The sequence below is a fragment of the Lithobates pipiens genome, unplaced genomic scaffold, assembly GCF_037356315.1.
Source record: "Lithobates pipiens isolate NorthernLeopardFrog02 unplaced genomic scaffold, aLitPip1_a1.2 Scaffold_30, whole genome shotgun sequence".
Lineage (NCBI taxonomy): Eukaryota > Metazoa > Chordata > Amphibia > Anura > Ranidae > Lithobates > Lithobates pipiens.
The window spans coordinates 125169089-125182220 of NW_027507791.1; the positions used below are offsets into that span (position 1 = coordinate 125169089).

Consider the following 13132-nt stretch of genomic DNA (forward strand, 5'->3'; position numbering starts at 1 on the left):
TTTCCACCTGAGCTGTCACTCAGAAATCTCAGTTTCTCAGTGTTGGATAGTTATGTGGGTAGGCGGGTCTAGCTATTTGACAATACAGCTCACAAGCTCCAGAACAGATTTACATGGGGACAAGTAGTGCTATGTGGCGGCAGGGGTTGGCAAACTGTGGCCCTCCAGCCATTGCAGAAATACAAGGCACATCATGCCTCTGCCTCTGGAAGTCATGCTTGTAACTGTTAGTCTTGCAATGCTACATGGAACATGTAGTTCCACAACAGCTGGAATGCCACATTTACCCACCTTTGCTCTGGTTGGGGATTTAACAAACTCTTTTTTTTGTGATAGATTTCCTTTAAAGACTTATGCTCCGTACACATGGGCCAAATATTGGGCAGTATCGGCTGGTTCAATAGAAACCTGCCGACATTCAGCCCGTGTGTATGGCAGCCTTTCCAACTGAAGTCGACAGAACGTCTGATTTCTGTTTGGAGGGGCATGACCAAAACAAGGTCTGCCAATCGACATTTGATCAGTGCTCTTTGCTGAGAGTGCTGACTGGTGTGCTCTGGTGGGAAGGGGGGGGGGGGGGCAGTCCCCCTGTCAGGACACAATAGCTCAGCAGGGAGATCACTATACTAACGTAGGATTTTTAGAACAGGATCTCCTCCTGATCCTTTTTTTTTTTTTTTCCTCAGCCTGTTGGTTTGAGCGCAAAAAAGGTAATAGTGTGTACTAGGTTTATCTTCCATCTATTATGAGCATGTTTCAGGTTAAACCCATGTTTGGGGTGTAACATGAAGGATGGTCATAGTCTGCAGGCCTCCCCACAAACTGCCGTTCCATCATACAGAAGCTGGGGGTGCATCTCTTTGTTGGCTTCTGTCAAATTCTAAATTGCCTCACAGGAATTCACAGGAATCTGTAAATGGAAAAAAAACTACAAAGCAGAGGGATGCATATTTCTTAATGGAACATAAGTGTGCGGGCAGCATAGCACTTGAAGTCTATTGATGCTTCCTCTATCACTTTAACCACTACAATACAGGGCACTTTCACCCCCTTCCTTCCCAGCCCAATTTTCAGCTTTCAGTGCTCTAGCTCTTTCAGTGACAATTGCGCGGTCATGCTACACTGTACCCAAATGAAATTGTTATCATTTTGTTCGCACAAATAGAGCTTTATTTTGGTGTTATTTATTCACGACTCCGTTTTTTTTTTTTTGCGATATAAGCGCAAAAAAGCGGAAATTTGGAAAAAAAACAATATTTTATTTTTTCTATTTGAAAAGAAATCCAATAAAATCTAATTTTGTCATAAATTTAAGCCAAAATGTATTCTGCTACATGTTTTTGGTAAAAAAAATTCCGTTAAGTGTATAATAATTGGTTTGTGTGATCACGGACATATGTACGCAAATGATCATGTACATATGTGTGCAGGTGATCACGTACATATGTGTGCAGATAATCATTGGGACATGTGATTTTAGTGGGACATATGTGGGGGGCATGTTTTTATTATTAGGGACATGTGTTTTTATTATTTGGGGACATGTATGTTTTGGGGACATGTGTGTTTTGGGGACATATGTGGGGACTGTGTTTGTACTGTGTGGTGTGTTGTGTGTTTACACTACACTGATGATCAGTGAGTAAAAAGCTGTAAAAAGCAGCCCATACTCACTGATCATCAGCCGGCTGCAGCGTTCTGCTCTCCTCTCCTCAGCGGTGACTTCCGTGTGAGGAGAGGAGAGCCGATTGCCTAGCAACCTGCTATTTGTTTACATCACATGACGGCCGTGATTGGACACAGCCGTCATGTGATCAGGAGGGCCAATCACAGAGCCCTCCTGCCGATCTGAGATGTGCCGTGTCCGGGTGACACGAGCACATCGGGATCGCGCCGCTGCGCGGGCTCGCGATCCCGCTACTCCTGAAGGACGTTCCTGAACGTCCTATCAGGAGTAGACGGCTCCCACCTGGCCGTATATATGCATTGGCCGGGTGGGAAGTGGTTAACTAAAGGTCTGTACAGACCTGCAGCTGCAGAAAGAGTTCGCATTGCACCCATGATCTACTGATTGCGGCTACAATTCTTTCCAGGCTATAATGTAGAAAAAAAAATTAAATGGACTTGTACCAGACACAGCAAATCTTATTCATGAGGAATGTTTATCTGCCTAAAAATGTCAGTGTCAAAGTAGCCAAGATACATTTCTGAAAAGTGAATATATCATGCAGTGCATGCATTTGAATATTTTGGTTGGGTACTACAGCTGAGGGTAGCACTGTTGCTTGGGGAATGTGGAATGTAGATACTCTCTTTAATTTCTTATCCCCTTACCCTTTATTTCTCTAGGCAAAAGCATATTTGAGTATTGCTAAAGAAACCATGAAGAGAATTTCCTAAGATGGTGAAGCCAAATGGAGAGTAAGATAAGAAAACTATAACCCCAGTTCTACAGAACAGAAAGGACTGTTGAACACTCACTGGCGATTAGCCTGTTTGGTGGAATGGACATCGTGCAGAAAACTTGAGATGAGGATACAGGGTTGTTTCAGATGTTCAGTTGCTGTGGTGGTAGCACCTTCCTAAGTTGACAAATGTTGTTTTGTACAGAAGCAAACTTTTGACATTTGCAACTGTAGTTTTAAAGTGGTTGTAAACCGCACACATGACATATGAACAAAACATATTTGTCTGTAGCGTGTACTTGTCTCAATTAAAGTGTTTGTTACCCAAAAGAAAAAAAATGTATCCTGTTCCCTCAAAGCATATTATACAGCACAGTGCCTGTGCTGTGTAATTTAGCCCCTTCTAGCACCTAAAATACCTGGCTGATTCTGCCCTCCCCCCTGTAAACTGATCATGGTATATCACGGCTGCTGAGCCCTGACTCCGTGGTCAGTTTATGTACCTCTGTCATCCACAGCTCTCCTCTGTCCTCTCCCCCTTCCCCTCCCTGCCTGTCAGCTCTGTCCACTCCACAATCCTCCCCTCTTGCTGCTCTCATAATAAAACAACCTTTCAACAATCCCCTCCGCTATTTTCAACAATGTCCCCAGTGTATTTGTTTTTTTTTAAATGGCGCCGTGTACCTGCTTTCAGAGCACCGATCAGCGCTCACGTGTCCGGCCGCCTCACTTCTCTTCTCCTCTTCCTGTCTGACATCAGTGGGGGTTTCCCAGCCCGACCACTGGAGCTGTCAGCCTCGAAAGAGGAGAAAGGTGGCCCATCATGTGACTATAAAATAAGGCACACAGGCAGTTTAAAAAAAAAATAAAAAAATAAACTGAGGACATTATTTAACATAGCAGAGGGGATTGTTGAAAGGTTGTTTACAGCCTCTTTAGGATCACTAATTGTAATTTCTGTCTGCTGCTTTGTTCCTCTGCTATCAGCATGAATCTCTGACTCCAAGAGAAAAATGGTGAGAGACATTAGAGCTCCAGCAAATTGACAGCCTTAGCTTTGTTCCTGTGAGCTGTGCAGAGAAGAAGGGGAGGAAAGGGGGGGGGGGGTCTCTCTTCCGTCCAATCAGTTCTCAGACCCCTCCTTACTGAGCGCTGCAGAGTGTAACTTCAGCTCTTTGCCCCCTTTGTTCTGATCTCTCAGACAAGCTTATAAATTCAGCACTTTGAACGGATGTAAAGAAGAGAGATGGCAAATAGATAGATGCATCTTTTGTAAGAAGATTTGTTTAATCTATGTGTATTACCTGAGGGTAGTCCCTTCTCTGGATATATGTAAGGGTTTACAATCACTTTAACATTAGGTAAAAATGTAACATATACAGTGCCTTGATAAAGTATTCATACCCCTTGAAATTTTACACAATTTATTTATGTTACAGCCAAAAAGGTAAATGTGTTTTATGTGATAGGCCAACACAAACTGGCACATAATTGTAAAGTGGAAGTTAAATGATAAATGTTTTTTTAAATTTTGTTTACAAATAAATATGTGAAAAGTGTGGCGTGCATTTGTATTCAGCCCCCCTGAGTCAATACCTTGTAGAAACACCTTTTGCTGCAATTACAGTTGCAAGTCTTTTGGGGTATGTCTCTACCAGCTTTGAACATCTAGAGTAACATTTTGCCCATTCTTCTATGCAAAATAGCTCAATCTCTGTCAGATTGGGTTGAGAATGTCTGTGAACTGCAATTTTTAAGCCTTGTCAGATTCTCAATTGGATTTAGGTCTGGACTTTGACTGGGCCATTCTAACACATGAATATTCTTTGATCTAAACCATTCCATTGTAGCTCTGGCAATATGGAGTCTGAGTGTGACTGCTTAGATCTGTAGCTCTGGCTCTACACAGACATCCTGCAGGCATCCTGTGTCTGATCCTTTCTCAAAAGGCACCGAATCCTTCCTAAAGACGGGGCGATCCTGAGTCAGGCATAATGATAAATACCGGCCTCCCGTGCCCCAGTCAACAGCGGAACAACAGGCAAATTATCGCAGGCAAGATGGTGCTGATTCCTCAGCCAAGCCTGAAGCCACACTGCAGCCCTCTCCCATCTCAGCACAGCTCTCCACATCAGAGGTGAGTGACTCTCTGCCTGCTGTGTTCCACACTCGGGCTAACCTCCTAACTTCATTAGACTCCCCTACATCCTCTGAAGACTAATTCTCCAGACCCTCCTTCAGGGGGGCCTACTCTGGCTGAAATCATGCTAGCTATAAAAGACTACAAGGCCTCCCTTACAGTTCAGATGGAAAGCATCCATATTGATTTTTCCCTTTTGAAGCAAGATGTGCAAAACTTGAGGGAGAGAACGGGGGCGTAAGAACGTATCAACTCCCTGGAGGACACAGCGCACCCCTTGGCTGCCACTGTGCGTACGGCTACTGATGAGCCAAAATGGAGGATTTCGAGAACTACTCTCTCAGGAACAATCTCCGCTTTGTGGGGTTCCATGAGCATTCAGAGGGGTCCTGCCCTGAAAGGTTCCTTCACTCCTGGCTGCAAGATGTTTTTGGGATGGAGATATTGTCACATAACTTTGTGATTGAGCGTGCACATCGCATCCCCCCACGTTGTCCTCCCTCGGGGGGGCCCCCTCAAGATCCCTTATTGCAAAAATCCTCAATTTTCAAGACAAAGTCATCATCAAAGTCATCAAGGCCTGTGCCTTGCTAGAAAAAAAGGCCCACTCAAGTTTTAATGGTAATAATATCTCCATATATCCGGATTGCTCAGCTGAAGTTAAACGCCAGCACATATGCTTTGCTGTGGTGAAAGACCGCCTCCATGCTGAGGGCCTACCATATGTGATGTTCTTCCCTGCTTAGCTGCGGATCACCCATATGGGTAAAGCTCACTTCTGCACTTGTCCAAAGGATGCTATGGCCTGGATAGACGTTTGTTTTGGCAAACAACTTAGACAGCGCCGCAACAGATGCTGTACTCAGTAGTTTTTCTTCCTCTCTGGATTTCCAGCTGAATGGTATACAGAATTTCGACACCTCTTTAGTCCCATCTTTCTCAATACATATAATGAGCCCCTGAAAGATGGAGTGCTCCCTCCTTCTATGGGAGAGGCTTTAATTATTTTGATACTCAAACCATGGAAAGATCCGCTCAAATATGACTCTTGTAGACCTATCTCTCTCATTAATGGGGATGTTAAAATTCTTACCCATGTGATTGATTGTGTATCTAGACATTTGTAAAGCCTTCGCTAGTGTAGAGTGGCCTTATCTATTTCAGGTATTGCAACTGTATGGGTTTGGCCCTCGATTCATAGCGTGGATATGGCTACGCTACACATCACCGTTTGCCCAACTGAGAATTCACTCTCGGGTCACTGAGCCCTTTCTGATGACTAGAGGCACCTGGCAGGGGTGTCTTATCGCCCCTCTTGTTTGCTTTGGCTATGGAGCCCCTTGCTTTAAGGGTCTTCCTATAAATTACATTGAAGTGCGTATATCTCTATGCTGACAATACTCAAGTCTATCTAGCAGACCCTAATACAGCTCTTGATAATCTCTTGTCTGACGTTAACACGTTTGGCCACTATTCCGGGTGAACTGGGATAAATCTATCCTATTTCCACTAGATCAAACTATATTCTCGCTGATTAATTTGAACGCTAAACTGCAAGTCGCTACCTCTTTTAGATTTCTAGGGGTTATAGTTCAGTCACCACTATCCTTGTATGTTGCCAATAATCTACGCCCCCTACTGTTACAACTACAGACCAAACGGTGGAAAGATCTGCCCCTGGATCTCATGGGGAGGGCCAATATCCTTAAAATGATTTTCTTCCTTAAACTACTGTGTTATGGCTAATTCACCTTGAAAAAAATTCCTCACATATGGCAGGTCTGGCATTCCCTAACTTCTACCTTTACTACCTAGCATCCCAGCTGGTTACCATTCATGATTGGCCCCACCCTAACTCTGATAATGCCTGCACTACTACTAAGGGAGCCATAGCTTCCTCGCTTGAGACACTCCACAACATTATTTATAGGGGATGCACACCACCTGGACCGGGCATGTCAATACGCCAAACCTCCCTCTCCCTATTCTAAATGGTAGTTTGTGAAAATGTCCACTGATTCATGGCAGACCTCCCCCAACAGTCTCTTGTGGTTCAAGAGACTCTTGAGGGAGTTATGTTCTATACCTGTGAAAAAGGTATGTGCAAATAGATACTGTGCAAAAAGCATATAAAGTGCAATAATCCTTCAAATGTGCAAATATCTACTTGTGCAAAAAACAAACAAAGTGCAAACAATTCTTAAAATATCCGTGTATCACAGCAATAAAGTGATCTTAGTAAGGAAATAAAGTTCTGAATGTAAAATGCCAAAAGTGATAGTAATACTTCTACTACCTGACCCCATTAGATGGACATCAAAGGGAGTGATAAAAACTTTTGAGAGACCCGGACCAGACGAAACTCTCATGACAGGCACTAACCCTAGGTTTCAGAGGGCTTAAGAGAGTTGGGCCTCCTTTGATATCTCTATTACAGAGAATTGGTCTGAGTTCTCTGATACGTTCAAAACCTCTGTTAGCTCCTCGAGGGACAGGGTGCTTCAACTAAAAATCATTCACACCTCACCCCTGCTAGACTATATAAGATGGGACTATTTCCCTCTTCTGACTGCTTCCGTGGTTGCGGAGAAACTGCTGATTTTCTGCACTGCTTTTGGACTTGTCCACTGGTACATGACTTCTGGGTTGACATAGGCTCCGTCATATCTTCTGCACTGGGTTTTCCAAATATAGTGCGCCCTAAAAACTGTCTGCTGGGCATATTTGGTGACCTTGCTGTCCAGCCTCAGGCTGAGAGACTGTTTTACATCCTCTGTTTCTATGAGAGGAAGTGCCTCCTGCCGTGGAAAGGTTTGGAGACCCCAACACCGAATAATGGGACAGATGGTTGGCTAGCCCACTGACCCTCTCCCCTGTTCTACCATGACAGGGGTTCACCTTGTGAGTGTTGTATTGAACAGGAACTTCTGTTATTCCCAGGATGTTTAAAAACCATATCGCTTACTCCTCTGTTGATGTTTCTATCAACTGGTAGATGTAATATCTCGTTTATTATTGCACACAGCCTGGATTTTCATGATCTGATGGTTTAGGAGCATTCTGTTATCGGTGTTGTAGTTTTTGTTTGTGCCTTTTTCGTTTTGTCTGTTTTGTCTGTTTTATGTCGTAAAAATGCAATAAAAATATAAAAGAAAATTAAAAAAAACTTCTCCGCAACTTTATCCCTGACCTGTCTGGTGTGTTCCTTGGCCTTCATTGTGCTGTTTGTTCACTAAAGTTAACTAACAAACCTCTGAGGGCTTCACAGAACAGCTATATTTATTCTGATATTAAACTACACACTGGTGGACTCTGTTTACTAATTAGTTGACTTCTGAAGGCTATTGGTTCCACTCGATTTTAGTTAGGGGTATCGGAGTAAAGAGGGCTGAATACAAATGCATGCCACACATTTCATTTTACATATTTATTTGTAAGAAATTTTGAAAACCATATATCATTTTCCTTTAACTTCACAATTATGTGCCACTTTGTGTTGGTCTATTGCATGAAATCCCAATAAAATACATTTTATGTTTTTGGTTGTAACATGACAAAATGTGAAATATTTTAAGGAGTATGAATACTTTTTCAAGGCACTGTGTGTGTGTGTGTGTGTGTGTGTGTGTGTGTGTGTGTGTGTGTGTGTGTGTATGTATGTACATGTGTAAATATATATGACATAATTGTGAAGTGGAAGATAAATGGTTTTCAATTTTTTTTTTACAAATATCTGAAGGTGTGGCATGCATTTGTATTCAGCCCCCTTTACTCTGATGCCCCTAACTAAAATCTAGTGGAACCAATTGCCTTCAGAGGTTTGTTAGAGAACCTTCGTGAACAAATGGCATCACAAAGGCCAAGAAACACACTAGCCAGGTCAGGGGTAACGTTTTGGAGAAATTTAAAGCAAGATTAGGTTATTAAAAATTATTCCAAGCTTTGAACATCTCATGGAGCACTGTTCAATCCATCATCCGAAAATGGAAGGAGTATGGCACAACTGCAAACCTACCAATACATGGCCACCCACCTAAACTGACTGGCCGGGCAAGGAGAGCATTAATCAGAGAAGCCGCCAAGAGGCCCATGGTAACTCCTGGAGGAGCTGCAGAGATCCACAGCTCAGGTGGGAGAATCTGGTTACAGGACAACTATTAGGCTGCTTTCACACTGGGGCGGTATTCAGGCGTTACAGCGCTAAAAATAGCGCCTGTGTAGTGCCTGAAAAAAAACGGCCCCTTTCCCTCCAGTGTGAAAGGCGGAGGGCTTTCACACTGGAGCGATGCGCTGGCAAGACGGTGAAAAAAGTCCTGCTAGCCGCATCTTTGGAGCGGTGAAGGAGCGGTGTATTCACCGCTCCTATACTGCTCCTACCCATTGAAATCAATGGGACACCGCGGCAATACCGCCGGCAAAGCGCCGCTGCAGCGGCGCTTTGCGGGCGGGTTTAACCCTTTTTCGGCCGCTAGAGGGGGTTAAAACCACCCCGCTAGCGCTCGCAGACCGCCGCTAAAACGACGCCGCTCCCGCCCCAGTGTGAAAGCAGCCTTAGTTGCGCACTCCACAAATCTAGCCTTTATGGAAGAGTGGCAAGAAGAAAGCGATTGTTGAAAGAAAGCCATATGTGGTGGACACAGCAAACATGTGGAAGAAGGTGCTCTGGTCAGATGAGATCAAATTTGAACTTTTTGGCCTAAAAGCAAAATGCTGTGTATGGCAGAAAACAAACATTGCACATCATCCTGAACACACCATCTCCATCGTGAAATATGGTGGTGGCAGCATCATGTTGTGGGAATGTTTTATTCTGCAGGGACAGGGTAACTGGTTTAGAGTTGATGGGAATATGAATGGAGCCAAATACAGGCTACATTAGTAAATGTAGTGATACTACATTTTGTATAAAATTCAAGAAAAATAAAAGAAATGGCATTTTTGCTTGCAAATGATTGGATGATGGAAGTCATCAGAGCTTTACTACATTTACTAAGCTCTGGGGAAAATTAGTTCAACTGCACTTGCAAAGTTAAGTCTATTTTCCTTTAGTAAATCAACCCCTCAGAGTCTTTCTTCTGAAGACTATCCCACGCCAATTCATTTCACCCAGTGTGTGGGTAGATCTGGTTCACATCTATGCATTTTTTTGTGCATTTTCAGTTTTGCAAAAACGCACTACAGTCCATTTAATATGGTTTCCTATGGGTCACGTTCACATCTGTGTATTTTATAGAAAGGGCTAGGGACTTTTTTTCTGGTTTTTAGTTCCATAGCCTTCAATGGATTAAACATGTATTGAAAAACGCAAAATGTACCTAGAATATGCAAACTGCAACCTGCATAGGTGTGAACCATGCCTAAGAGCCTTCAAAACAGATAATCCAATTGTTAATATAGCGTGACTCACTGTTTCTATGAGGTGCTGGGATTGCATAACACAGACATTATCCAAAACCAGGATTTCCCTGTTACCGTATAAAAGATCAAATGTGCCAATGTAATATTTTCACCCTAAGTTCCTGCAATATGACATGGTAAACACTGTGAACAAAGTCACCAAGGCAGTTTTAGTGAAGGTACGAATGCTCATGTTCATCCAATACCCAATCGCTTCTCGGCCTTTTGGCTAAGATCAAGTGTAATATCTGTTCTTATCAGTTGCCAAAGGAGGCGCTGTTCCATCACTAATAGAGAGGGTTTGGTCAGCACTCTCCGATGGCGTAATTAGCATCTGGAAGGATGGTTTCAGTAGGGGGCCACGTCGTGCTGCCCGACAGTAAACTGGGGGCCGATGCATGGTCGTGTCTGAGCCGTCTGGAAGGGTGCTCCTGGTGAGGATGGGTGCTGCTGTCGGTCTGACCCAGAGGGTCGAGTACCTGGCCCTCTGGCTTGGATTGGGGTAGTTCTAGCCCCGGACAGTCTTTCAGGAATGGAACACTAGCTCCTCTTTGATGGGTGGGGAGGAGCGGTTAGTACTTCCCGAATGTAATTAGGTAGGAGTAATGGGAGCGACGGTGGAGCCTGATGGCAAAGGGCTCTCACCAAGCTTCCTGATCTTCATGCCTTCCTGCCTGGGGTGGGGGCTGCTGTGGTCTGGACCATTGGTCAGGGCGGTCTTGAAAGCCTTTGGAGTATGTGCCCCTGGAGTGGCAGTCCAGGGGTCCCTTAAGATCACTGTGAGTGAGGGTCACATTGATTTTGGGCACCACAGTCACTGCACCAATAGCACGCTTTTTTAGCACCTGCCTCTTGGGCCAGGCCTTTTGCCTGGGACCAGAGGAATTTTTGATTCCTGGCCGGAGGGCTTGGTCATTGTGTTACACAATGGCCACCTTTTCACTCGCCTCTTCACTATCCCTTCCCCACTTTATTTATTTTCGTGTGTTTTGTCTCGTCTTTGTCACTTTCACTGTTTGCTGTGATGAGTAGGGTCAAAGGTCCCAGGGCCTGTCCTGAAAGTCTGGGGAGGGGGTGGACATGGCCTCCTGGCTTAGTTTGCCCTCTCTCTTAGGGTTGGGGTCTCCCTTCGGGGGAGCCTCACCTAGTATTTGGGTGGGTCTGTTTCGGCAGACCTTCCAAAGAACGGGGTCTGCCTGGTTTCGGCCAGAAAGACCAAGTTTTAAGTGTCCTTGTCCCTGTCAGGAGCCTAACGCCCCGGGGATTCAGGACAAGGCCCTCTGATTTTAGAGGGCTTGTGTACCCGTCTGCATTTTTTTGTGTCACCTTTATGTGTGTGCACATTTTTTATTCACCGGCTTTTTGAGTGTGTTTTGCACGCCACAGACTTTCGGGGGAAAAAAACCCCAATCAGTTTAAGAGGGGTTTAGAAAAAACTGAAATTTCCTGGCCCCATTAGTTATTTGAAGTAAACAGGCCAGCATGGAAATGTTTTCTTATCAGCCACTAAGTCTTTGCTGAAGGTGCTTAGATTGCCATGATCTAAGAAAATGACTGACAATGACTTCATTTATCTGCTGCTTATTGAGTTAGCACCAAATAGTTTGGCACAGCAATTTTAAAAATAAATAAAATGCTATTTAATATTGTAATAGATCCATTCCCAAGAGAGATGGCTTTTTTAAACACACAACTTTACACAAGCCTTACTGCAGCTTTGCACAGCATTTGGTGTTAATGCTCTAATCTATATTAAAAAGCTTAGTATAGTATATTGAAACTGACAGAAAACTGTTAAGCCAAAGTCCATTAAAGCATTAAAGTAGTTGGCATTAAGGTCCGAAAACAGACTGTCTAGAATTACATTAGGAGCTAGCAGGAAATGTGGATGGCTAGTCTGTTGTTTCTTTCAGTATAGTCTTGTGTGCCTTTGTTCTATGTATAAAATATCTTAATGAGGTAAGGCCATCCAAAAGTGATTGTTAAATTATAAACAAATTTAAGAGGGCTGGATTAGATTTCTGAAAATCTCCTTCAGCTCTTTGGCAAGATCTTCCCATCATACTTCTATCACAGAGCATGCTGGATTCGATCCAGTGACCTCTGTGCCTCCTGTCTTTTGGCCTGTTGTGGTATTTGGTCTACCTCTGTTCTTGTTTGTACTGTGTCTGGTGACTCAGAATGTGTCTCCACCCTTCCCTCACTTCTGTCCAGTCTTTGTGGATTTATAAGAAAGATTTTAGGGTGTAACATGTTCCCTGTGCTGCAGCTGCCGCCCACTCCCCCCCCCCCCCAACCTTCCCATGTGGCAGCAGTACAGTGAGAAGTTCCCAGTACTAGCTGTCACTGTTGAAAACAGCCCGCACGGCTGTGTCATTCAGACATACACAACTCTGTCTAAATTACAAGCCCTGACATCCTTAGCGGCTGTTGGTTTGTAGTTCTCAAAGAACTACCACAACGCTGTGGAACACTGTAGTAGTTCATTGAGTCTTCCTGTCGGGGAGTATTGGCTTACCCATATGGAATGTACAGCCGATACACTGACAGCGTGCAGGAGACCGGCATGCAAAAAAAAAAAAAATATATATATATATATATATACACATATTTTTTTTTTTTTACCTGCAACTAAATGTGCATTTATTTTTTATTTATTTTTTAAAGTGAACTTATCCTTTAAAAAAAAACTGCTCTTTGCAATGATATTTCACAGAAAGGTCAACTTCTCTTCTGGTTGTCCCCGATGAAGCTGTTGTCTCCTTCCTCCTTTGTGTGCCTCCTGTAGCAAGCTAGATGCTAAGAAGGCACCTGTGGGTGTACGTGATCCTATTGGGTCAGAGCCAGGTTGTGTGTTCATAGACACACACAACACCAGTAAGCCAAGCCCCTCGCTCCCTCTTTAGAGGAGTTTCCAGATGACAGTAGAAGCCTTTGACTCCACTGCTGTCTTTTTCTCTTGCGAAAGGATATGAGGAAAGTGGTGTTGGAGCCAGAGACAGGACTGCATGGATAGGTAGGACAGGTAGTGGGGTGTTTTTTTACTATAAAGGAGAAGTAAAAACACATACCTCTATGCTGGAGTATCAGCGTGATGCTGTAGGTGTCCCATGTCCCACTAAGACCAAGAACTGAGTGCTCACATGATCGCTGATGGCTCCTTTTCTGCTGGCTCGGTGTGGAGAGCAAT

The 13132-nt window shown here is 43.9% G+C and overlaps 1 protein-coding gene and 1 pseudogene across 1 annotated transcript in view; both read left to right on the forward strand.

The window, feature by feature from the left end:
- The window catches only part of NUBPL (NUBP iron-sulfur cluster assembly factor, mitochondrial), a 69983-nt gene extending 66019 nt beyond the window's left edge, over window positions 1–3964 (forward strand). Inside the window, exon 11 of the mRNA XM_077464813.1 lies at window positions 2350–3964. Within this exon, the coding sequence (XP_077320939.1) occupies window positions 2350–2400 (51 nt within the window). The 3' untranslated portion in view covers window positions 2401–3964. The remainder of the gene's footprint in view (window positions 1–2349) is intronic.
- A 6187-nt stretch (window positions 3965–10151) lies between these two features.
- On the forward strand, window positions 10152–10259 carry LOC143950430 (U2 spliceosomal RNA; annotated as a pseudogene).
- Window positions 10260–13132: the final 2873 nt, after the last annotated feature.